Genomic DNA, 22,849 nt, shown 5'->3' with positions numbered 1-22,849 from the left:
AAGAATGTCAACACATGCTCATTCAGATATGCATTACTTTGAGAGTACCAATTACGCTGTACATTTATATGCTATAAGTAACCAATGTTTGCAAGTCAACATGAGTTGAAATTTGTCTGTGGCTTACCCTTTCTCCCTTCGGACCTGCCTCTCCCAGTGGACCTCTCTGTCCTTGATCCCCCTACAAGAAAAAAAAAAAAAAAAAAAGATTATTTTTGCAATATAATCAGAAAAAAACTTGTATTATTAGCTAAAACCTCCAGTAAATCAACAACAGCACAATTCACACTTGGTTAAAGCAGACATCTTAAACTCATATTATATTTTAAAATGCAGTTTCTTAAAACTGCAGCTGACAGCTACATTTTACAAAACACAGCTCAAGCCATCCTCTTAGGAATCCAGGAGTGACTAAGTAAAGGATCTTGCACTCACTTCTTCAACTCATACAGTTACTGGCTATTCCAAGCATAAATTCCAGTTGGGGGGACAGGGAGTGGGGAAGAATTAAATAAAATAAATTAAAAAAAAAAAAAAGCAAAGATTTCCATGTACAGGTTTTGTTCTGATGAATATTAGAATATTTTCCAGTTTAAAACTTGAATATTCCAAGCCACCCTAATGTACAGTAGCACTCAGAATGAAGATGCGACAATAACATAATTAGAGGCTAAAATGTGTTCATCTACCCCATAATTCCTCGGGGACAGTAAGACATTCTGGACTTCACAACACTGTCATATCATTTATTCATCTATGGAGAATCAATGGAATTAGATTAATTAGGGGCTTTTCTGATTCACAGCCACAAAGTTTCAGGATCTAGTATCTAACTAGGTAGACCCTGGGAAGTGTCTGGCTAACACACGCTCTACTTACAGGTGCACCAGGAAGACCTTGTGGACCAGGCTCTCCATCAAGACCACGAGCTCCCTACAAAACAAGCAGATAAGACATTGAAATGAAGTGCTGAAACACTAACAACTTACGCTGCACCCTGGTTTGCTGGGAGCTGCAAATTCTCTACGGCTGAGGCTGAGGGTTTTTTTATAGCTCTAATTAAAAAAAAAAAAAGAAGGAATTTTGGCAAGCTTTATTTTTTTAATCTAGGTTTTTTGTGGAGTTATGAAAGTCATTTTTTAACTATGGAAAAATGTCATTCACAAAATGACATTCAGTTCATTCTCTGAAAAAAAAAAATAAAAATCATATCAGACAGCAAGGAGGTAGACCTTTTCATGCTAGTTCAGAAAATGTCATTACCTTCCTTAACAATACTATATCCTTCACCACATAATAGAATATCATCAAAACGTGAACAGAAATCATCAAGTGCAGTGCCGCTATTTTTATCACATATGTTTCAATGAAACAATGCAATTGCTACCCTGTAAGTAGTTTTAAATGGAGAGAAAAAAAAATGTTTTCAAAAAGATTTACAGAGAATATGGAACTCCATTGTCAAACATGTAGTAAATATTTCAAATGGACGAAACAGCACAAAAATGTAGGCAAATAACTATGAAGAATTAGAAGATACAAAGAAGGCCAGAAAAGCAGACAGTTATAGCTTAGGAAATGTGTCTGAGAGGTTAGGAAGGATCACTCATGAGAAGATCCATAATCAGGACAAATTTTATGTTGTTTCTGAACATAAACGATCACAGAATAAGATTTCCATTATTTCATTTCTGGAGAAGGAGACAATGGCATGATTGCTACATTTTATTCCTTCCAGAAATGTGTGTCATATAAATTTAGCAAGATCACAAGAATAGAAATGTAGCAGTAAGTTTTGAAATAACAGTTAGAAACACGTTGACGAACAGCAGGAAAATTACCCAGCAAAGTCAGAACCCATATAAAGCAATTTAAGACACAAAAGATGCAAAAGACAGAAAGAATGGGAAAAGAACAAACTCTTAATACAAAATCCTGATAAAAACTGGGACAGTAGAAGCAAAAGGCTTCAGGAAGATGCAAGTCACAGGAGGGACTACTTAATAAATTTTAGCTTTAAATAAAATATACTATAGTTTATAACTGCTATAGCTTGCTACCTTGCTAGCTACATACTTGCGCACATGCCAAACTACTATAAACCTAAGGATCAGAGAGAAAGGTGTGAAGAGTACGTGTACTTCATTAATGAGAAGGACCAAGCTGCCTTTCTTCCTAACCAGAAACCTTACTTCCTAACAAGTAGCTATGGAAATACAGTTGGCAGGAGAGAGAAAATGGCGGGGGGGGGGGGAGGAGGGGGGGAAGATGAAATTTAAATAAGCTTTAAAAACATTCAGAGGTGTACATTTTTTTTTATCCAGGCCATTTTATAGAAAGAAAGGTTAATACTCACTTTGGTACCTTTAGGTCCCATTATACCAGTTATACCTCTGATACCTACGATGCCCTGAAAATGAAAAGTATATACAAGTTATGCTTAAATCTTTTCATCAGAACTGTCCTAGTTTTCAGACAGAAGACTCAGAGTTCTACATGCTTTCTTTATGCTAATTTTACTGTTTTCTTAGTATAAAAGGAGAAATCCAGCTGCTTCTGTATTAGAATTCTTGATTTATATGGTAATTTGATATTTTATTAATTTAAGACTTTTTAAAAGAATAACAAAACTATCAAGTTGAATGCTGCATCCACAAATATGCCTTAAGGACTAAAACAATCACTGATTTTTCTTCTTGATTACCACAGAGTTGAAGCATTCTCCCTGTGCAACCTGTGTGAAAGGAACACATGAAGCCCAAATTTGCAAAAGTGCTAAGTTGTCCTAAGTGGGGTACAGGACAGATGCAGGAGAAAGGTGCTATCAGACTTCACAGAACTCTAGAGGTAGACAAAATTGGGCAAGGTTTTTGAGAATATAAGGACTGAGTAGATATCCAAGTGCAGCAGAATGTATCATAATTATCATCACTTCCCTTCAAAATACAGTCTCATGGGAAATTTGGCTTCAATATTTTTCCCTTCCTGTGAGACTGAAACTACACGACATGTCTCCTCTCTGCAGAGAGACCAAACCCTCAGCCATAAGGTGTTTGTCCTGCAACAAGAATGCACTACAACTGTGTTAATGAAACAGCCACAGGCACTTCAAGGCAGCATAGGCAAACCTACTTCTTGACCAGACTCTAGATGACCAGCCCTTTTACTTGCTCCTAATGAAGTTAGATGGACTCTTGCACAGAACGTTTTAAGCTGTGTCAGTCCAAAACGTGAGAAAAATCATAATGCAACAGTGACCACAATTGGTCAACATGGGAGAGACCCACAGTCTAATCCTTGTTCCAAGATCAGAGATTGAAGTAGGCACACTGTGGTACCCTCTACTTTCTAACAAAAGCAACACCTCTCCCAGAGGTGGCTATCTTATGCAAGTCTTGTCAATGCTTTACATAAAAGTGTTGGATTGCAGGTGCTGCTGTGGAGACCGAATTCCTAATCCCTTCTATGGATCTGAGCCTTACATTGGTTTATGTAAGAAACATAAAAGAAAACACAAGAGTCTACAGACTCTCTTTATCTGTGCTCTAAAGTCTTGTCTATCCTCTTTTCCACAGGTTGTCTATCTGACATCACTTTCTGCATATAATTAATCCTACATTTTAATAAGAAACAATTATTTTAAAAATTGTTTGTAAGGTCATCAACTAGTGAAACAGTGAAGTAAAATGCATTTTAAAAAAAGGGAAAGTCAATCTCTAATTGGTTTTTAATTCTACTGTGTTATTTCACAGTGACTGAAGAACTTTACCAAACTACGTTAAACTAATTGGTCCCCACAGGCCCTTCAGACAGCAGAAGCTGCATTTTACACAAAGACTTTCTCTGCACCAGGGACACTTTTTTCAGCATCAAACATAAGGATTACACCCTTTCCTTTACTTAGTCTCTGTTCTTTCTTTATCTTTCTCTAGTCCTAATCCGGAGGTTTATATTGTCTTATATTCACAGAGAATTCTGTATTTTAGGATTTGGATGTCATGTGCATCAAGGTAAGCTCCTGTATAATATCATATCTGGACACCAATGCATCAAAGAAATAGTTTCACACCTAGGAAAAATGCATAAGACCACATCAGAAAATAAACTACAGAAATTAAATGTGGTACATCTATGCCTATTTCTCTTACTTTGAATGACTGCTTTATTCTGTTCCCTATTGTCTGTTGAGCTGTGGTAATCATAAGAAGAGCTCCTCACTAAGAAACATGGTCAGGAGGTATGAGCCAGAACAAAGAAGTCAAGAGAAGCAGGACAAGAAAATAATTCCAAAAATCATAGGTGTCATGGAAGGATGCTTCTTTGGCACGCAAAAAGGCAAAATCCTCAAGAAAAAAAATAAATTAAAAAAAATATATCTGTTCTTCAGTGGCTGCTACTTCATCCTCAAGTCTTAGCTAAGCCTGAATTTCACAGTTAACCATGTTTTAAACAAACACTAGCTTTGCAAGGATGAAGTCAGAGTCATCAAAATTATGGAAAGGAAGGCCAATTAAAAAAACAAAACAAAACCAACTAAACAAGCAAAAAACCACAACTATTTACACAATATACTCACAACGCAAAATTTAGGACATGAAATACTTTTAAAAATAAATCTTTCCACTGAACTATTTTTTTTGTGCCAAGCAATAATTTAGCTTTTTAGAGGGACTTAAATAATTCTACTTTCACTCATGGACAATATGGCAGAATAAAGAAAAAGGTGTGTGGAGATTTTATAATAGCTTTTTTCTTACAATAAGAAGAAAAAAGATATGGCATAATAAAGCAAACAGGTAACACTATTTAAGACGAAATACTTTACTGGAGGGCCTTGAGCTCCCACTTCACCACTGGGTCCTTGGTCCCCTTCTTCACCCTGGGAAAGCAAAAAGAATACATCTGTAGCTAATCAATATCATGCATATTGCTCTCTCATCATAGGAGGTACATTAACTGCTTGCTGTTTTCTGTCACCATGTCCTGCTTGAAGGAAATCCAAATGACGTCAGACTACTTCCTCAGAACATAGACAGATACTCATTTAGGTTCATCCCATTCAACTGTTAGTCAAAAGGGTAATTTCAAAGCAACCCCAGTATAAAGAAGAATAATGATATTTTACTCTTAATCTGTCATTCCTTTTTTTCTTGACATTTACCTCTTTTGGTTTTCTTGTGCTTTTAGACTAAAAGGGTAATGAATGTATACTCATTTATGTGAATGGACTGGATATAGTAGTAGCTCTGCATCACAATATCTCATTGCACTTGAGAATTTTTTGAAAATTAAAATGGTAAAATGCCTTATCTGGTCAAGCCCCTATTTTATTAGAAGACAACCTCTCTCATACAATGATAGCGTACACTAATGGAACGACAGTACTTACTGCCGGTTTAATTTGCAAAAAAGGGATTTTGGAGCATAATACAACAGTTCAACATCCAGGAAAAAAAATAGGTGAGCTGTCTCTAATAAATTAATATTCTTTTCAATATGCTTAGGAATAGAGAGCAGGGTTTTTTTAAAAAAAAAAAAAAAACAAAACAACTTTTGTCTGATTTTTTTTCCTCCAGCATTGAAGCATGGATCAAGGCAGTGCAAATCTTCTCAACTTTTCTTATAAATATTTCAATACCAAACAAGGTTAATTCAAATGAAACACCTTAAAAGAGTTCACACTTCAGTCTTCAAGCTGAATTATTATCGGTCTCTTTACTATAGTTATAATCTTTCTTTACTTATGAACTTATACTGTGTCCTTTCCCTCTCAAATACATTTTTCCTCTCTCATTCTTCCTGTTACTTACTTATCTGTGCCACAGAACAATTTACTTGGTAAAACCACAGAATTCTTCTGCATTTAAATGTTTGAAAGTTTTCCAATTAATAAATTTTACTTCAATTTTTGTCATGAGCTCCATATTAATTAAATTGAATGATCACTGCATCATAATATATACAGAGTACAGGTGACTGAAGAAGAGAGTTATGCCTTTGGTTACTCTGGAGCATTATGATATGTAGTCATGCATTCTGGTAAAACAATTAATAGTTCTAACAAAATATAACACTGTTTTTGAAGAGGCTAAACTACTATTAGCTTGCTAAAAACAACAGCAGTTTTCCTCTTAATTTTTCTTTTTACCTTATAACCTTGTTTTCCTGGTTCACCAGACTCTCCTTTTGAACCTTTCTGTCCCTAAAATAAATGTAAAAACAAAATAAAAAAAAATTAGAGATTATTCCAAATTAAAATATTGAGTTTTGCGAAACTGACACACTCCTCAGAACTATCTTGCTGTTCACTCTGCAATCTGCATTCACCACTGCTTTCTCACCTACCTAGTTAACACCATGCATTAAGTACCATGTTCAAAAAGACCTGCTCCTGGATCTAACAAGGCTGTCTTTCAAGGCAGGTTAATATTTCTTCTTACAGTACCCCATAACCATTTCATCAGGCCAACAGTATTCATAGAAACCAGCAAAGAATACATTAAAAAAAACTTAGATAAAATGAGACTCCAAAAGTGTTCATTTCAATTTAGTATGTTACAGTCCCCCAGGAAGAGAGAAAGAAGAAAAAAGACTAAGGATTTGGAAGAACATTTAGAGTTTCTGGCATCAGACTACAAATGGTCCAGAAAGCGAATGAAGCAATCCTTCACAAACTAATCCTTTCAGGACCACGCATAAATTTTACCCTGAAGATTACAGCAGCAGTAAAAGATTTCAACAACCAGAGGTTATTTTGGCAGTCAAGAGTTGAAGTAACCCTAAGCATCCACACTGATGCAATGTTTTTTGAAATTAACAGTGAACTGCCCTACAGTCAAGCCACCAATTACCCTCCCTAGTGCTTTGAGACAGTATCTCTGTAAGGAATGCTTAAACAAACAGATTTTCTTACCTTCATTCCCATTAAGCCAGCATGTCCTGGGCGGCCAGGTGGACAAGCATTGGGACACTGGAGAAGCATGCACATAATTAGTACCACATAGGTTGAATAAGGTTTTCTGAGATTATTTAAAAAAAAAAAAAACATGGACAACTATCTTACCAGGGGGTCACCATCTTGCAGGCCAATTGTTCCCTAAATTAAATAAAATTAATCAAAGTCAGTACAAGAGAAATAACCAGACCTGACTTATTAGACAATACAGTCACTAGACAAAACAGAAAATACTATCTAAAGCAGGAATCAGAAGTACAATCAACCAAAGGATCTCCAACATGAAAAGCACCTAAACTGTAAGATTTTATTGTAGGATTGCAGGTACCTGTAAAATCCTGTCCTCTAACTTAGATTAACTTTTCTGAAAAACAAAGTATTTCATTTTTTAAGCTACCTAAATTGTATTTTCTATTAAATATAGAGCAAATATATCCAAACCCCATGAATTTCCAACAAAATCTAAGATGATTTCTGTAATGAGGATAACTTTTACTTTTCCAACTTACTACCATTCAGCAAAAGGTTTAGAACTTTACAGGGAAAATAATCTTCCCACAACACAAGTCTTGGTAGATGAGTGAGATGTCTGGCACTTAACGGAATTGCAAGAAACTAGAGATCAGTGTATAACAAGAACTCAGTGGGGGGAATGCCATTCCTCATACTAAATCAAATACTTGATGGAAGTTAACGGGAGGCTTATGAGGCACAACAGGGAAAAATATGATTTCACAGCAGCAGCTGGATTCTTTAAAGCCCAGTGGGAGGGAACACACTGTTTCAGAGAGAAGCACAGGGGAGTTTAAGGAATGAGCTGCTCTCCTTTTATACAGGAGGATTTAAAATAATATGTTTAGGTCCATAATGTCAACAACTGGAGTGGGATTGTGGTACTTCAGAAATCTAAAAAGGACAAAACTGTCAATGGATAGAAGCAGCATATGATAACATTGAGAATTCATTTTTACTTGTTTCCTAAAGACTCTTCTCCACTTTGCCATTCACATTTTTTACAATGCCTCTGCCAATTCTCTGGCAACTTTCACGTAAACAAGAACCATGGCATAAATAAAGCATATGGATTTAGGGTCTGTCCAACAGAGGAACAGTACAGCTTTTTAAAAGACATTAGTATGACACATGCTCCCCAGTGGTTTGCATTTCACAGCACCTAGCCTCTGACGCGTCTACAAAACACTCCATTTTATCTCTCTGGGCAGGTAAAGAGCCACAAGACGAAGGTATAACACACATCCCTCCTCCCAAGAGGCTCAAAGAAGATAACCATTCCCCCAGAGAGGCAAAGCACTGGTGTAAAACATTCTTCTATCCCTTAAAAGTAGCAAGCCTGGTTGCAAGAAAGGCACTAGAGCTTAACCCACCTGGGAGCATATATTTCTGACTCATGAGCCAAATATTAAATTTTTCTCCTCCTAACAGTGAAAAGTCTACCTCTGCTGAGTTCCACCAGTGACGCCCAACAAAGGTTATATTTACAGTAATGCTAGAATGCACAGGGAAGTTTAAAACCTGTAAAAGTTACTGTTTAAGACCATTTGCAGAACGGGGAAGATGTCATGACAGAAGTTAAACAGTTTGCATTTCAAACTAACTTTTATAACTATAAAGACTAGAAACTTGCTTTCTAAATGAAAGATAAAATGTTGATAGGATTAAATGAGTTGTATCTCAGGCTTTGAACACAAGCCTTTAGATACTATGAATCAATACATCCTGTTGAAATCCTTAAGTAGATATTCAGCTGTAGTACTCAGCTGTACGACTTGAGTAGTTTGTTCAAGCAGCAAAAATATGTAACTCGGGCATTAGCACATATTAAAGGCAATCTCTTACCCGAGGACCTGGTGGCCCTGGTGGTCCCGGTGGCCCTCTTCTTCCTGGATCTCCCTAAAAAGGGTAATTTTGTTGATTCAGTAATAATGAAAACGAGCTGTTACATATTCATACTACACAACAGGAAGAAATGAAGTAGCTACAGAGCCTAAGCGCACAACATGGCAACCATAGTAGAACGGGAAAACTGATTTTTTAGTAGAATGGGAGCCATGTTGTGGAATACTAGTCACAAATGGTAAATAATTTTCAGCTGCTTTAGAAAGCCGAAACATCCAACCACAGGATCGTCTATGCACTCCTCTACCTTGTAACTGCAAATTAAGTTCTGAATTAATAGAATTCTAGTAACTGGCAAAAATGCTCAAAGCCCAGAGAGGAAAAAAATCCCTTTTTTCAGAGCCCAAGATTAATTTACCAAGTTAGAATCTTCTGTTTGTGCAGTTTTGATGTCCAGTGCTTTCAGAAGTAAGGACAACACAGAACCTCTGCAAATTATTTTTTCCCCCGAATGCTTTTAACTAAAATAATTTTAATATTCTGACAGCCACCACCTTTTAACTTAATTCTGCCATTTCAGTATTATGCTTGATATATTATTAAATCAAAAATGAAATTAACAAGATGAATATAGAAAAATTATTCACTAATTCTCACAATGCATGAGCTATAGAGCCATAGGTTTAAAAACACTAAAAAGGTGTATTTCTTTTCCACACAATGTATAATTACATTTTGGGTCTCATTACCACAATGTGTTGTAGAGGCCCATGTTACAAATGTATTCAAGAAGGGACTGACTACATTAGCGGAGGATAGGCTCATATATAGCTTTTGAAAAAGGCAGCACAGATGCAATTTCTGATTCAAGCAGTCTCTGAACTGCCAACTGCCAGAATGTGGGACAGTATGACAGAAAAATGTCACTTTACAAATAGCCTGTACACTTCCAAGGTATCCGTTATTGCCCTTGCTACAGACAAGGCAGCGAGCAAGACAGACCATCTGAAACGAATTTAATATTCTGTTTTATATTCATGTATATGACTGAGTGCAACACACAGGGAGAGGTATGCATTAAAAAGTAGGCTTCATTAAACAAAATTTTAATGCTATTTCAGATTTCAAATAAAAAATTAACAATTGGTTTCAATTTGCATGTCACTGGTAAAGCGTGGCCTCAAAATATGACAGTGTGCTGAAACTGAGTGCACAGTTTAGCAGTAAGGTCAGTAGATGGAGTCACACTTAAAATGAGACTAAGAAGAATACTGAATTCCCATGTTCGTTGATATGCAACGGGCAAACAGAAATACTACGTGGACATGTACCATAACACATATGTGAGAAGACAGGAGTAAAGCTAAAATTAAATGTTAAACTTTACATTTCCTGTATTTCTGGCAGGTTTCCTTTTTGATTTTAGCTTGCTCAAGTAAGAGAAGTAGAGTATGGGAGACTGTACGAAACATTTAATTCTAATCTAAGGGGTGGCCCTGACTTTGCGATATTAATTGTTCCTTATTTCTGATGAGCTTCAAACACAGACTTTCTTCTACCAGTGATCACTGCAGAGGAAAAAAAATATACTTTCAAGTGCTGTTAGAACCCAAATAGTGTTTAGACGGCACAGTAATCATTCATTTTTTTCTATAAGTACTTTCTAGCAATTGAATAAATCTACATTTTTAGCAAACATGGTAGTACTTACAGGTGGACCAGCACGGCCTACTTCCCCAGGAAGTCCTGCTGCACCTGCTGGACCCTGTAACAACCAAGTTAAAGAGTATTTTTAGACCATACAAAACCTCTCTCCATAACAACCATTCAAGGAGCGAGATAATGTAGTTGTCTCAAACAGACTATGTAGTAGCTGAAGAAATCATACATTAGAGACACAGAACATCAGGATTAAAACAGTCTCTTTTTTCACTGAATTAATTTTTATTACAAAGTAACAGTTTTATTGAATATTTAACCAGATTCATCAAACAGTATATTTATGACTATTAAAAATTATACTTACAGGTGGTCCAAGAAGCCCCTTGCCCTGTGAAATATGAAAAAAGGTCAGACATGTGGTGAGGGTTCCACACTTAGTCAAGCTGTTCACCAAGAACAGAGTGTTTAGGATAAAAAGGTACAAAACCCCCTGACATTTGATTCTGCAAAATCATTTGGAAAACTTGTTTAACTAATGTTAAATATCAATTTTATTATTATGTAATCAATATCAGGTGAAAAACTAAATTATTGATTAAGTTGCCTTGCAGTAGCATTTATTTATACGTTTACAAACACATATACCTCAACAAAGGAATTAAGACCTTAAAGCCTTTGGGGTTAGTTAGTTATCAAGCACCATGACAAACACATCTATGCTATAATCACCTCCTTCTAACAGTGCATTCAAAATTATAATAAAAGAGTTTGGGTTTTTTTTTTTTTCTTCCCCAAGATCTAAATCGATTAAACTAGCACTTTTTGGTAATCAGAAAGAACACCAAACTGCTCCTGTTTACATTTTCCATCAGTATTGCTCTGAATCATTTTAATGAGAAGTGTCCAACGTACAAATGTATTTCTGCCTATTTGGCAATACACTCCCTCTAAGAAAACAGATCCCTCAGTTTGCATTACTAAAGCAAATGGATAATTTTGTGGAGAACAGTGTCAATGATGTGTATGAAACACTGGCATACTGAATCACAAACATACTTAAATCTTCAGATTTAATGTCATAAAGCATCTGGGCTGAGTGGAGTTTAAAAGTCACAGAATATCATACCAGGATTGTATCTGCAAGGTTGTCTTTAGAAAACTTGGTATAACACAGGGAAAAATTCAAGCATTTATCAGTCATTCAATTATAACCATTTAATACACAGCAAAAAGCAAACTTTTTCATCTTGCATAACCTACATAACTCCTTTGTTATTATTTAATGCTCCCTTGCTGCAATTCATTATATTATACATGTCTACATTTGACTATTCAAATCAAACTTTCACTGCATCACATACCTGACATTATAATATCATCTGCCTCTGAAAGAAGGAAACTTGCAGGATTGCATTGGAGTATCCCCTTCCTAATCTGCCCCTAACAGTGGCAGTGAAAGTCAGTGATATGATACCAAAAGAAGCAGCTGCAGCTACTGTGTCTAGTCCACAAACAAGCCTAGGAGAAGCCAGTCCCCTACTTTGCCCCTTCCACTGCGTCTCCTCACACTCCTAACTAGGACTCCCAGAAGCAGGGGCTGTGCCCCAGCAATCCATGCCTCCCCCTTGCCCACTACTCCATCCGTCCGGCCATGAACTCCTGCAAACAGACCAAGTTGCAGAGCTGAGAGCTCTAGGGCAATCAGCCAGTATGGACCTATATAGAGCAGCTAATGATCCCAAACAGCTGCCCATGTTCCTGTTTTTGCCTCTCCACGCAGCCTGGGACTGCAGCCTTACATCCCCAGATACCTGCTGCCCACGTTGGAGGTGCTTATCTGTTCTACAGAGCACAAGGAGTGCACGGGCATGGGCAGTGTAATCAACTGGTTCAGAGACACTCACCCTGTAGACCTGGTAAGTACCTCCACATCATCAATGCGGATGTGCCACCATCCACCACGAAGAGTCACATACCAGTATTTGTATGTGCACCCTGTGCCAGAAGCTGTGCTTTAGTAGACCTTAAAATATTTAAATTTCTCTATCACTAAATACGCACAATCCTACCCATATGTCATTACTTCACACTTGTAGTAAGAGCTTCTCAAAAAGTCTCTGAATCTGAGAATTACAACCATCACACTCCAGCACTATCACTTCTACCTTTTTTTTTTTTTTAATTAGGTTTCATTCCATTTAATCTCACTAAAGGTGATATCACTGGTGTTGGCCATTTTGAGAAACTTCCACTAACTGCTCTATATCTTCAGCAGCTTAAAGCCATTCATCAAAAGGAAAGCCTGTATAAATGGAATTTCCCCAAGGGATTTACTTTGACCATTGATCTTTCCATATGGATTCAGCATGTATGGGTTAACAACCATGGAGCTACAAAATCAAACATTAGGCTTTTTCCTAAAATGTGAGGTCTAAGGATTAACCTTAACCTTAATCATTTCAAGGGTAATGACAGGAGGTGACTAAGTATATGCATCTTTTCTTTAGCTTTAAATAACTAAGAGTTCTCATTTCCTCGTTATAAATATTCCTGCAGATTCAGCTTTAAATATAAGGTTCAGTTCCTTATTAAGCAGAGGCAGAACAACTCCAAAGACAATTCCTACTGGGGTTCACTGAAGCGTTATCACCTTAAGACTGAAAGTCTCAGGGCAAACAAAAATATCACTAAACTTTGAACAATGGCCCAAAAATCTCATCAGATTTATTGCTTTTACAGTATCAAAATACAGTCACAAAAGACCTGAATCAGGTAAGCGCTGCTCTGAATGGAATTTAACTTGACAAATTGGTCCAGTTTGCTGCTTTCCCATAGTAAGATCTCCATTTCTGAAATTAACTCTCTTTATGTATATTTTATATACCCACTTTTTCTGAAGGCTTTTAAATTATGCACTCTCTCACATTAGTCTGTTAATGGTGACGTAAAATCGTGTACATTTTCCCCAAGTCAGTTTTCATTTCAGTTGACAAGCTAAAATACTACAGTATTTTAACCTAGTATTTCAGTAATTCAGTTTTAATTCCCCACTTTTTCCTCTGCCATAGTAGTTCTTTTCATGTACACTTTTTTCCATATCATCTGAGTAACATATCTGACAAAGCTGAGCTATCTCTGCATTCCAGCTACACATTTTAAAATGCAAATGTCTCAGAAATTATTCTCCCATCTACTTGACAGAAAAGAATTGAAATAAAAAAATAAAAAAATCTCAAACCCTTAACAGAAAAATGTAGGACTTTAGAGGTACCTAGAAGCTACCTCAGTTCTGCTATTTTCTGTGATTAAACTTAGCTCATATATTGAGTCTACAGATTGACCAGCCACTAGAAAAGTATTACCTATTTTCCAGATTTTCAGGTAAGAAACAGCATCCATAAAAATTAAATGGAAATGTCGACATAGAATGATTCATCTTAAGTTTGAACGTGTCTATAATGTAACATCTTCAAGAATAACATTATAATTTTCTCTTTGGCTAAATATCAAAATTATTGTTTAATATAAATTTAATGAAAGTTAATGGGACAGGGTCACAAATACAAAGACACAGTCAAAGATACAGAATTTCACATCAAGGAGTGCTATATCAGAATACAATGCCTCTTCTATTTAATTCCAGTAATTTCTCCAAAAAGAACCTGATTTTTAATCAAATTTTAATTATTTGCAGCCCTATCACAATTTCATGCCAGTCATCCATTATTCATTTTCCTTGAGGTTTTTCCTGGTTTCCTATATAATCTAAGTTTCTACATGCCAACCATCATTCACTTCTTCAACCATGTAAAATTCCTGAAATTCACAATTACTTTCAGTCCCCAAAGAAGGATGTTAAATCCATCTGCATGCCAACTGGAACAGTACTCTTTGCAGGTCCTTTCTCATATTTTTTGTTTTCATATGGAACAGCACAGAAAGTCCCATACAGCATCTACACTTTAGTGATCCCATTTAAACACATGGCAAGGAGCTGAAACAGGAATAACTGTAGACTAATTTATACAAATAAAATGTGGGCTCGCCCGTCTCTACAGCATTTTCACAAATAGATGGAAAACAACGGTACGTGTCACAGCCACATCACACACACTCCTTTCTTTTCTACAGCATACAAACCAAGCCCATCCTTCCAGTAGTATCTGCACACTGTGATATAAAGATAAAAAGGTTCCTTAATGTAGTACTATAACATCTTATGAGCTCTTCAAAACCTCAGAAATAATTTCTGGCTTTTCTTCACTACATTTAATGGTAAGAATCCTTCATACTGATACTGAAGTTCTAAAAAGCTTCTTCATATACCAAATGTATGACTTACTGGAAGTCCACGAGCACCTGGCAGTCCTGGCTCACCCTTTAAAAGATAAAAATTGAGTTTTATAAACAACATACAGGAAGATGCTCTCACCTTTTGGAGGCTATCATTTAGTGGATATATTCTGCAAGTATTCGCTTCATTAATGCTATACTGGTTTCAGTGAGACTTGATAGAAAGGAAAGACTTTCTCAATATTAAAAAGATACCAGCACCAGCTCGGGCCTTCCCCCCCCCCCCCCCCCCTAAAAAAAAATAATATTCAAACGTGCTGGTTACTCTGACTTCTGATGTGTATTTCATTTGCCTGATTACTGATTAAGTCAGGTTTCACTGCTCTGGTTTCCACTACATATTACTATGACATAATTGCAGTACAAGATGGAAAGAGCCTCATCATTACTGAAGATGCTCAACCTTAATGTCATCAATGTAATGCCACCATTCCTTACTGCTGTCTGGGGGAATGGAAATTGTTTTGTACTATCTGAAAAGGGCCCAATGGGTCTGTATTATATAGATGTTTTAACATTGTAATAAAGGCTGCAGCATCTCCTTAATCCTGCTTTAAAAGGAAAAAAAATCTCATACTTCCATACGTAATTTTGTTCTTACCTTCTGTCCTTTTGGTCCTGTGGCTCCACGTGTGCCATCAGGTCCTGTAAATCCCTTTGGAAGTAATGTATACAATGTTAATGCAAAGGTTACGATGTTTTCTTAATCACAACAGAAAAAAATCTAAAACATAGAATAACAAAGCTATTAAATAAGTTACTGCAGGAGACTTAGAATTCAAATGTCTATTTATATGTACAGATACAACTGTCCAGGTTCAAAGTACTAGATTCTCATGACAAACAGCAGTGCCTGTGATATGAGTCTTTCAAAAATTACTCAGTTAAATCACAATTAAACTAAACACACGATCTCACATGATCTTATTTCCTCCCAATGGGAGACTGATGAATTTAGTTCATGGCTCAGACTTTCAATGTCAAATAATTCATACATTGAAAAAAAAAAAAAAAAAAAAAATCAACACAGCTGCCAGGCTGGATTTAAGGTTAGTCTTTGAACCACACTTGTTTATCTGGTTAAAGTTAAAAAGCAATCATTATAACTCCAAATTCATTTGAAGTTCTTTTGTTTTCTTTTCTTTCCAAAATTTTAACCAGCTTATAAGGCTTAGAAATTTCCATATATCCATAAGAAAAGCCTTGCTTTTACATTTGTCGTATACTTTTCTTTTTTGGTACACTTCCAGCAATTCAGTGTTCACTCAAAGGGATGTTTTGTCTGAAAATTTGCTTTTGAAAGCTTACATGATCATTACAGGCAATTACTGTACAGTATCTTTACTCAGTCTATTAAACCTGACACTGAAATAGTCTGTGAAAGAAAAATGAGATTTAAAAAGTCAGAGCTGCTTCACCAATTAAACATGGAAGAAGGTATTATAAATCTAAAAGCCCAATTAAAAGGTGAATGCACAGTGGGAGGACAATAAGGCCCCATGTTTTGTCTTCAAGTAAAAATAAAAAAGGCTCACCATTTCAGAACACAGTATTCTATAACACAAAATTAGTTTCACTTGTCCACTAATATGAGGCAATATGCAAGCGCGAACAAATACCAAAAGCTGAGCTGAGTTTAAAATGTTGTTATCATACCCGATTTTGTTATCATGAATTCTGGCAAGGATAACAAAACTATGCCTTAAGTGAAAATTATAAGAAGCAATGATTTTTTAAAGATCTGCTTATGGGCTTTTGACATGTACGAATGGGTTGTGGACCTGTATTGTTTCCAGGAAAAAATGAAGTGGCATCATGCCATTCATGGCAACCCCATTTCCTCTTACAGATTTAAAATTTGAACAGTTTAACTAAAGAGTGTTTCAGCTCTACATCCACTAAATCTCTTTTCAAAAGAAAATTAAAAATTAACCTCTAACAGTATTGCAATCTTCAACAAATATTGGGCTTTTTCATTTATATAATTTGCAATATTCTCTAATATACGAGCTTGTTAAATTTGATCTTTCTTTTTGATTTTTTAAATTATGAAAGTATTCTACCACTTATGTAAATTAAACATAAGATTGCCTACCTCTTGGCATAAGAGGTTACTAATGTAACAATCTTGCTTCACAGCAAGAAATGCTTTCAAACACTGCTCTCGAGAGAAATTTGAAGAGTTTTCCAAAAAAATGCATGAAGGTGTTTTTATTGCCAGTAATTTATTCAAGAGACACAACTTAAGAGGCCGCCAACACTAGATGATGTTGAAACTTTATTGTTCTGTATTATTTTCCACAAAGAAAGGAAGATATATCAGCAGGTATAGACTTCTGCAGTGGCTGAAGTCTGGGAGGTTGGTTTTTTAAGAATCATAGAACGATTTGGGTTGGAAGGGACCTTTAGGGGTCATCTAGTCCAACCTCCCCTGCAATGAGAAGGGACATCTTCAATTAGATCAAGTTGCTCAGAGCCTCGTCCAACCTGACCTTGAATGTTTCCAGGGATGATACATCTACCACCTCTCTAGGCAATCTGTGCCAGTCTTTCACCACCCTCATTGTAAAAAATTTCTTCCTTATATCCAGTCTGAATCTTCCCTCTTTTAGTTTAGCCATTACCTGTCGCAACAGGCCCTGCTAAAAAATTTGTCCCCATCTTTCTTCTAAGCCCCCTTTAAGTACTGGAAGGCTGCAACAAGGTCCCCCCGGAGCCTTCTCCAGGCTGAACAACCCCAACTCTCTCAGCTTGTCCCCACAGGAGAGGTGCTCCAACCCTCAGGCCATTTTTGTGGCTCCGTGTCTTTGCTGCGCTGAGGGCTCCAGAGCTGGGCACAGTAATAACTGCTTTTATAGTAACACTTCGGTGTAACATCAGACCTATAGGGCTGATTTGATATTTTTAACTTCCCCCCCCCCCTTCCTATTTTTTCCGGTTTAGGGAACCAGGCCCAAAATTACCCACCCCCCCCATCAAACCCCCGCTACCCGGGAGTAAGCGGGGCCCGCCCTGCTCACCGCGCGCCGCTAACCGTTACCGAGCGGCGGCGGCGCCCCCTACCGGCGGGGAAGGTGTGGAGCGGGCCCATCCTCCCCGCTCGGGGCCGGCCCCGTCTCTCAGGTGCCGCCGGTGCCCTCAGCCGCGGCGGACCCTCCCGTCCAGGCCTGGGCTTGGGTCCCCCACCCTCTTGCCCTTCCTGCCCGGCGGGGCGCTGATCTGGGGCTGCTTCCAGAGGAGGAAGCATGGCGGCCTCCTCCTCCCCTCAGCGTCCTGCCTGGAGCGGGGGTGGCAGCACCCCACAGCCCTTGCTCCCTTCCTCAGCCACGGCCCCGGCTGCCCGCAGCCGGGCTGTGCTCCTCCAAGAGAAGCATCTTCCAGCATGGAGAAAAGTGCCTCTGCCCTACGTGGCTGCAAGGAAGCCAGAGACCACAAAAGGAGGTCGTGCTTCTGCAAAAATTGACTAAAACCAAGAATTTTTCCTAAAAAAAAAAAAAAAAAAAAAAAAAAAGAGGAAATTCCAGAAAATCAAGTGTACTCACATCAGCTCCCGGCTCTCCAGGCAGGCCAGGGGATCCTGGTTTGCCTGCATCCCCATCTGGACCCTTCAGGATTCAAATGGACAGTTAAACGTGTTTCAGAGAGGGAAGCTCAAACACAACGCAAAATCTCTTCTCTCACAGGAGCGAGTGCAAAATAGCTGAAATCACTTACCGGTGGACCGGGGGGGCCATTGGGACCTCTCTCCCCCTAACAAGATATGTAAAGGAAGGTATTAGTCAGAGCCACAGTGTCCTTTTCTGGTCCCTCATGAAAAACACTGATTTGCAGATTATCAGGAAAAATCCCAAATTGATTCTTATTGTAGGAAATTAATATTAAACCCACACGATCTCTATTATAGACTAACAGAAAAAAGCACAGAAACTTCTGGCAGGAATTGGGGGAAAATACAGAGTGGTTCCTATCAGGAATAATGCCACAAATCCTTATCACGCTTTAGTGCAAGTGATAATACGTAGTCCCTTTTGATACTAGAATTATAAATCCACTACACCCCATTTCAGGCAAAAAATCATAGCATATGATGCTGATTACACAGAATAAATAATCCTGTGTTCCATATCAGACATAATCTGAAAGGCCACATTCTGCTCCTGACCCCAGCCTGCTACAGGGTATGAGACCCATCAATCCCTCGAGGTATTTTCTATTTTCTATTTCTTAGGCAGGGCATGGCAAACACTTACATCGATGCCATCAATACCGGGAACTCCTGGTGGCCCTGGTGGACCCGGGGGGCCTGGTGGACCAGGGAGACCTCTCTGACAAAGAATAAGGGAGAAAAAAAAAAAAAGGAGCAATTAGATCCTGGCAAACCTGTGAGAGCCAGTCTGGGGGGACCGGCACAATGAGAGGCGGCTTCTATGAGTTAGTCAGGGGGTCACAGCTGGGATGAGGAGCTGTGTCCTCACCCCACGCCTGTCAGGACCTACAGGCCCTATATCCCATCTTAGCTGTCACTGTGATGACCAGCAGCATTCCCCTCGTGGGCAGAAGGGGGATGAGGTGTTAAACCCCCCATTCCCGGCCCAGCCAGGGTCCTGCACCCCGCGATGCTGGCAGGGCCAGGGAAAGGCTGGGGGGGGGGGGGGGGGGGCTCAACTCCCCAACCCAGCAGGATCTGAACACTGAATGGTAATGGCAGAGTGGCAGAAACAATGCAAAAACTTTGCAAATCAAACTCTGAAATTCACTAAGCTACTCCAGTTACTCATTCAGCCAACACAATGGAGACAGTCTTCCCAAGAAGCAAATTTACAACAACCCTTTCCCAGCTTCGCTGCCGGGCTCAGCGGTTTCCCCTGTTTCCTCAGGATTACATTAGCATCTACAGAGGCGCTTTTCTCAAAGCACCGGGCTCCCGAGGGGGAGGTGGGAGGCGCCACCAGCCTGTGGAAACCAAGAGAAAGGCTTTTACAGGTCTCCGTCCCTATAATGGGGGGCTCTGTTCTCCTCGGAGAGAGCTCCGGCTGCGGCCCCACAACAGTGCTCTGCGAGCAGGAGCCTGGCCGGGGCCCCGCTGGGACCCTGAGCCTGGCCCCTTGCTCTCCACTGCACTGCTGCTCTGGACACCTTTCCTCCCCACACCAGTTTTCCCAGTAATAATCTCCCCGGTGGTAGTTGTAGATGGAGCTCAAGCCCTGCCGTGTCACCAGGCGCCTTGTCTGATGCCCACCAGGTTGGCACACACACGGCACCCACCGCCCTCTGGTCAGCTCGCCCTTGCCAGCAGCGCAGTCAGGGTCAACTTACAGCTACTGAGGGGGAGAAAAGGGCCGAAAACCCTCCAGCGGGTCTGTACCAGGGCATGGCAGAAAGTGGCCTTCAGCCCTTCTTCACCCAACACCCTTTCCCTGAGCAAGGAGCACCGTCCCTTCCCTCGCACTTACCTCGATTACCGTCTGGCTTATCTGCGAGGGAGAAAAACAAAGTCAGAATAAACTTACTTGAGCCAGGCAGAGGCAAACAACCTGCAGGAAAAGCCCCGTCGGCAGGAGGCTCCGCAGAGCCCGGGCCATAGCTATGGAGGGAGTGATGGAGGGAACTATGGAGGGAGCAGCGGGGCGGCAGAAAGGTGAGCCCCGCTGCCGCAGCCCCCCTCACCGGCGGCTGGCGGACGCCTCGGGGGAGGGTGGCGGGGATTGGAGGAAAGCCGAAGGCTGGGGAAGGGGAGGACTGAATGCCAGCAAGCAGCGCCTTAACCCTTTGCCCTGCTGCTGTCGCTTTGGGCACCGACCCCCACCTTCCCCCTCCACCCCCCCGCCCCGGGTTTCCCTCCGCCAGGCCCCCCGGGAGGGCGGCGGCTGCCAAAAATCCCTCCCGCCTGTAAGGCACGGCTTTCGGGAGTCTCCCACCCAAGCAGGGGGGAAGACGGGGAGGGGAGCGGAAAGAAAGTAAGTCACGGAAGGGTTAAAATGAGGCTGCTGCTGTGCTGGGGGGGGGGGATTTCTAAAGACACAAAACTCCAGGCAGGTACAATGATGTTCCTGGGGGCTGCCGCCTGCAGGCAGCGGGGCGGGGCAGGGGCGGGGCAGGGTGGGGCGGGGCGGGGCGGGGCAGGGCAGGGCAGGGCAGGGCAGGGCAGGGCAGGGCAGGGCAGGGCAGCAGCAGGCGGCAAGGCGCTCACCCGGGCCGGCAGCTCGCCGCAGCCTTCGCGCTGGGGTCGCAGGGGGTCGCAGTGAATCACCATCCACTGGATTTCGAACTGGCGAAGGAGATAAAGATCACATTAATTCGGGTCAGGGGGTCACGGTGGCCGAGGGTGCAATAGGAGGAACCCCCGGTCAGCTAACGGCATATTTTGAAGGGTGGGTATTTAATGATAATAGCTACGTGTGTATGGGAGAGCTCAGGTTGGAGCAGGGCTTGACCCTGCGCTCCCCCACCCCCAACTGGGTAATATACATGTGTGAAATTTCACACCTTCTTTGAACATTTGTATTTGGCACTGGAAAACGACACAGGATTAAGGCAAACCTCGTCTCAGAAGATGCAAGCCAAACTCAATTGATATGCTATATAGATTAGAAAACATACCTTCTGCTGAAAGTTATGGAATAGCTCAAACATACAGCTTCAGAGGTATATCCATTGATATATAATGCATCACATGGAATTTTAAGTACCAGAAGCATATTAAACTGCATATTTATTGTATCGTACTTTTACAGTCTTGGGTTGTTTTCCCTTCCCATCACACACAGTATCAGCTTGGCTTATGACCTACTAATGAGAGATTTATCCAGAGATTTCTCAGTTTGATGATAAAATTCAGGGGCTCCTATTCCTCTCTATTCATTATGGATGTCTGAGGAGTTAGGGGGGAAATAAAGTTTTAGGCTTTTTGTTTCTTGTTACAACATAGAGCCCTGGTAGGGAAAAGACTCTGATTTCATTTTTCTGAGAAGCTGAAAACAGAAATGAGTGTCCGGGGCCTTCACTTCTTGTTTCTTTGCTTCTCTGAGTCTTTCTTCTTACTCTATTGAGCTAAAGTAGCTCCCCACCATCCCTTCCACAACATAATGTCTTGGTGCTTCCTGGCTGCTTTCTGTGCTCCCTCTGGGATATCTCATTGCTCTCTTCAGTCCCAACCTATAACTGATGCAGAAGGCAGACTGTCATTCTGAGATTATTTCCTCTTCTGCCACCATCCTTAAATTGACTTAGTTGCATACCAACTGCTAGAGCTAATAAATGCTTTGAGTGTAAAGTCCTTTAAGATCTCTGCAAGACACCTGCATATCCACAAGTTGCTTCTGTTTTGTTGTTGGGGTGTTTTTGCTTTCACCCTCACCACTTCAGTGCTGCCACTCCTGTAATCCTCGCTATCACATCTCTACTGTTGTTTACTTTTCAGTCGTCACAGTTTCCAGAGTGCTGAGAGCACAAAAGAGGCAGTATCCTCATTTCTTTTAACTATTATCTGACACCACTATCTGTGAGTGAATTCTCTACATCTGTTATCCAATTCACAGTTCAAAACCTTTCCTAGTCCTTAATAATAGACAACTGAATGTCATAATATACATATAGAACTGGATGTATACTATAATGTAATACTACAAGGCAGCAATACGATAATAAAAATAAGAGGGTATCAGGAATCTGAGGACAATGATTCATAAAAAGCCAAAAAATGGGATCAAATGATACTTATATGATAATTTGTTTCACACTGTACAACTACATTCTGAATCCTGAGTCTCTACATTATTCGCCTATGAAGCTCACTTGCAGAAAGAAAGAGGTCCATAACTGGCTCTAAAGCAGTTTATAATTTATTTCTCAAATAATAATACATTTCTGATTTGAATTAAAATAGATATGATTTCAAGTGACAGAATTTCTATTCTTTCCGTTTGTTAATATTAAAATTGTATTAAATAATATTAAAATTGAAAAGTCATCCATTCAGTAGTTAGGAAATCCCATAATTAAGGTTGCCTTTACAAACTTAAT

The 22,849-nt window shown here is 39.7% G+C and overlaps 1 protein-coding gene across 1 annotated transcript in view; it reads right to left on the bottom strand.

Annotated features, from left to right (window-relative positions):
* COL9A1 (collagen type IX alpha 1 chain) overlaps positions 1 to 22,849 on the bottom strand; it is a gene marked incomplete at both ends in the record, with an annotated part of 75,128 nt that overhangs the window by 35,068 nt on the left and 17,211 nt on the right. Inside the window, 17 exons of the mRNA XM_082480633.1 lie at positions 128 to 181; positions 880 to 933; positions 2,357 to 2,410; positions 4,826 to 4,879; positions 6,149 to 6,202; positions 6,914 to 6,970; positions 7,064 to 7,096; positions 8,813 to 8,866; positions 10,524 to 10,577; positions 10,839 to 10,862; positions 14,817 to 14,852; positions 15,429 to 15,482; positions 18,370 to 18,432; positions 18,542 to 18,577; positions 19,078 to 19,152; positions 20,281 to 20,301; positions 21,018 to 21,095. Coding sequence (XP_082336759.1) covers positions 128 to 181; positions 880 to 933; positions 2,357 to 2,410; positions 4,826 to 4,879; positions 6,149 to 6,202; positions 6,914 to 6,970; positions 7,064 to 7,096; positions 8,813 to 8,866; positions 10,524 to 10,577; positions 10,839 to 10,862; positions 14,817 to 14,852; positions 15,429 to 15,482; positions 18,370 to 18,432; positions 18,542 to 18,577; positions 19,078 to 19,152; positions 20,281 to 20,301; positions 21,018 to 21,095 — 855 coding nt within the window. The remainder of the gene's footprint in view (positions 1 to 127; positions 182 to 879; positions 934 to 2,356; positions 2,411 to 4,825; positions 4,880 to 6,148; positions 6,203 to 6,913; positions 6,971 to 7,063; positions 7,097 to 8,812; positions 8,867 to 10,523; positions 10,578 to 10,838; positions 10,863 to 14,816; positions 14,853 to 15,428; positions 15,483 to 18,369; positions 18,433 to 18,541; positions 18,578 to 19,077; positions 19,153 to 20,280; positions 20,302 to 21,017; positions 21,096 to 22,849) is intronic.

This window comes from Vanellus vanellus, assembly GCF_965231255.1.
Source record: "Vanellus vanellus genome assembly, chromosome: 3".
Taxonomy (NCBI): Eukaryota; Metazoa; Chordata; class Aves; order Charadriiformes; family Charadriidae; genus Vanellus; species Vanellus vanellus.
Note: the sequence above shows the minus strand (reverse complement) of the source record. Positions and strands in the feature narration are given on the sequence as shown.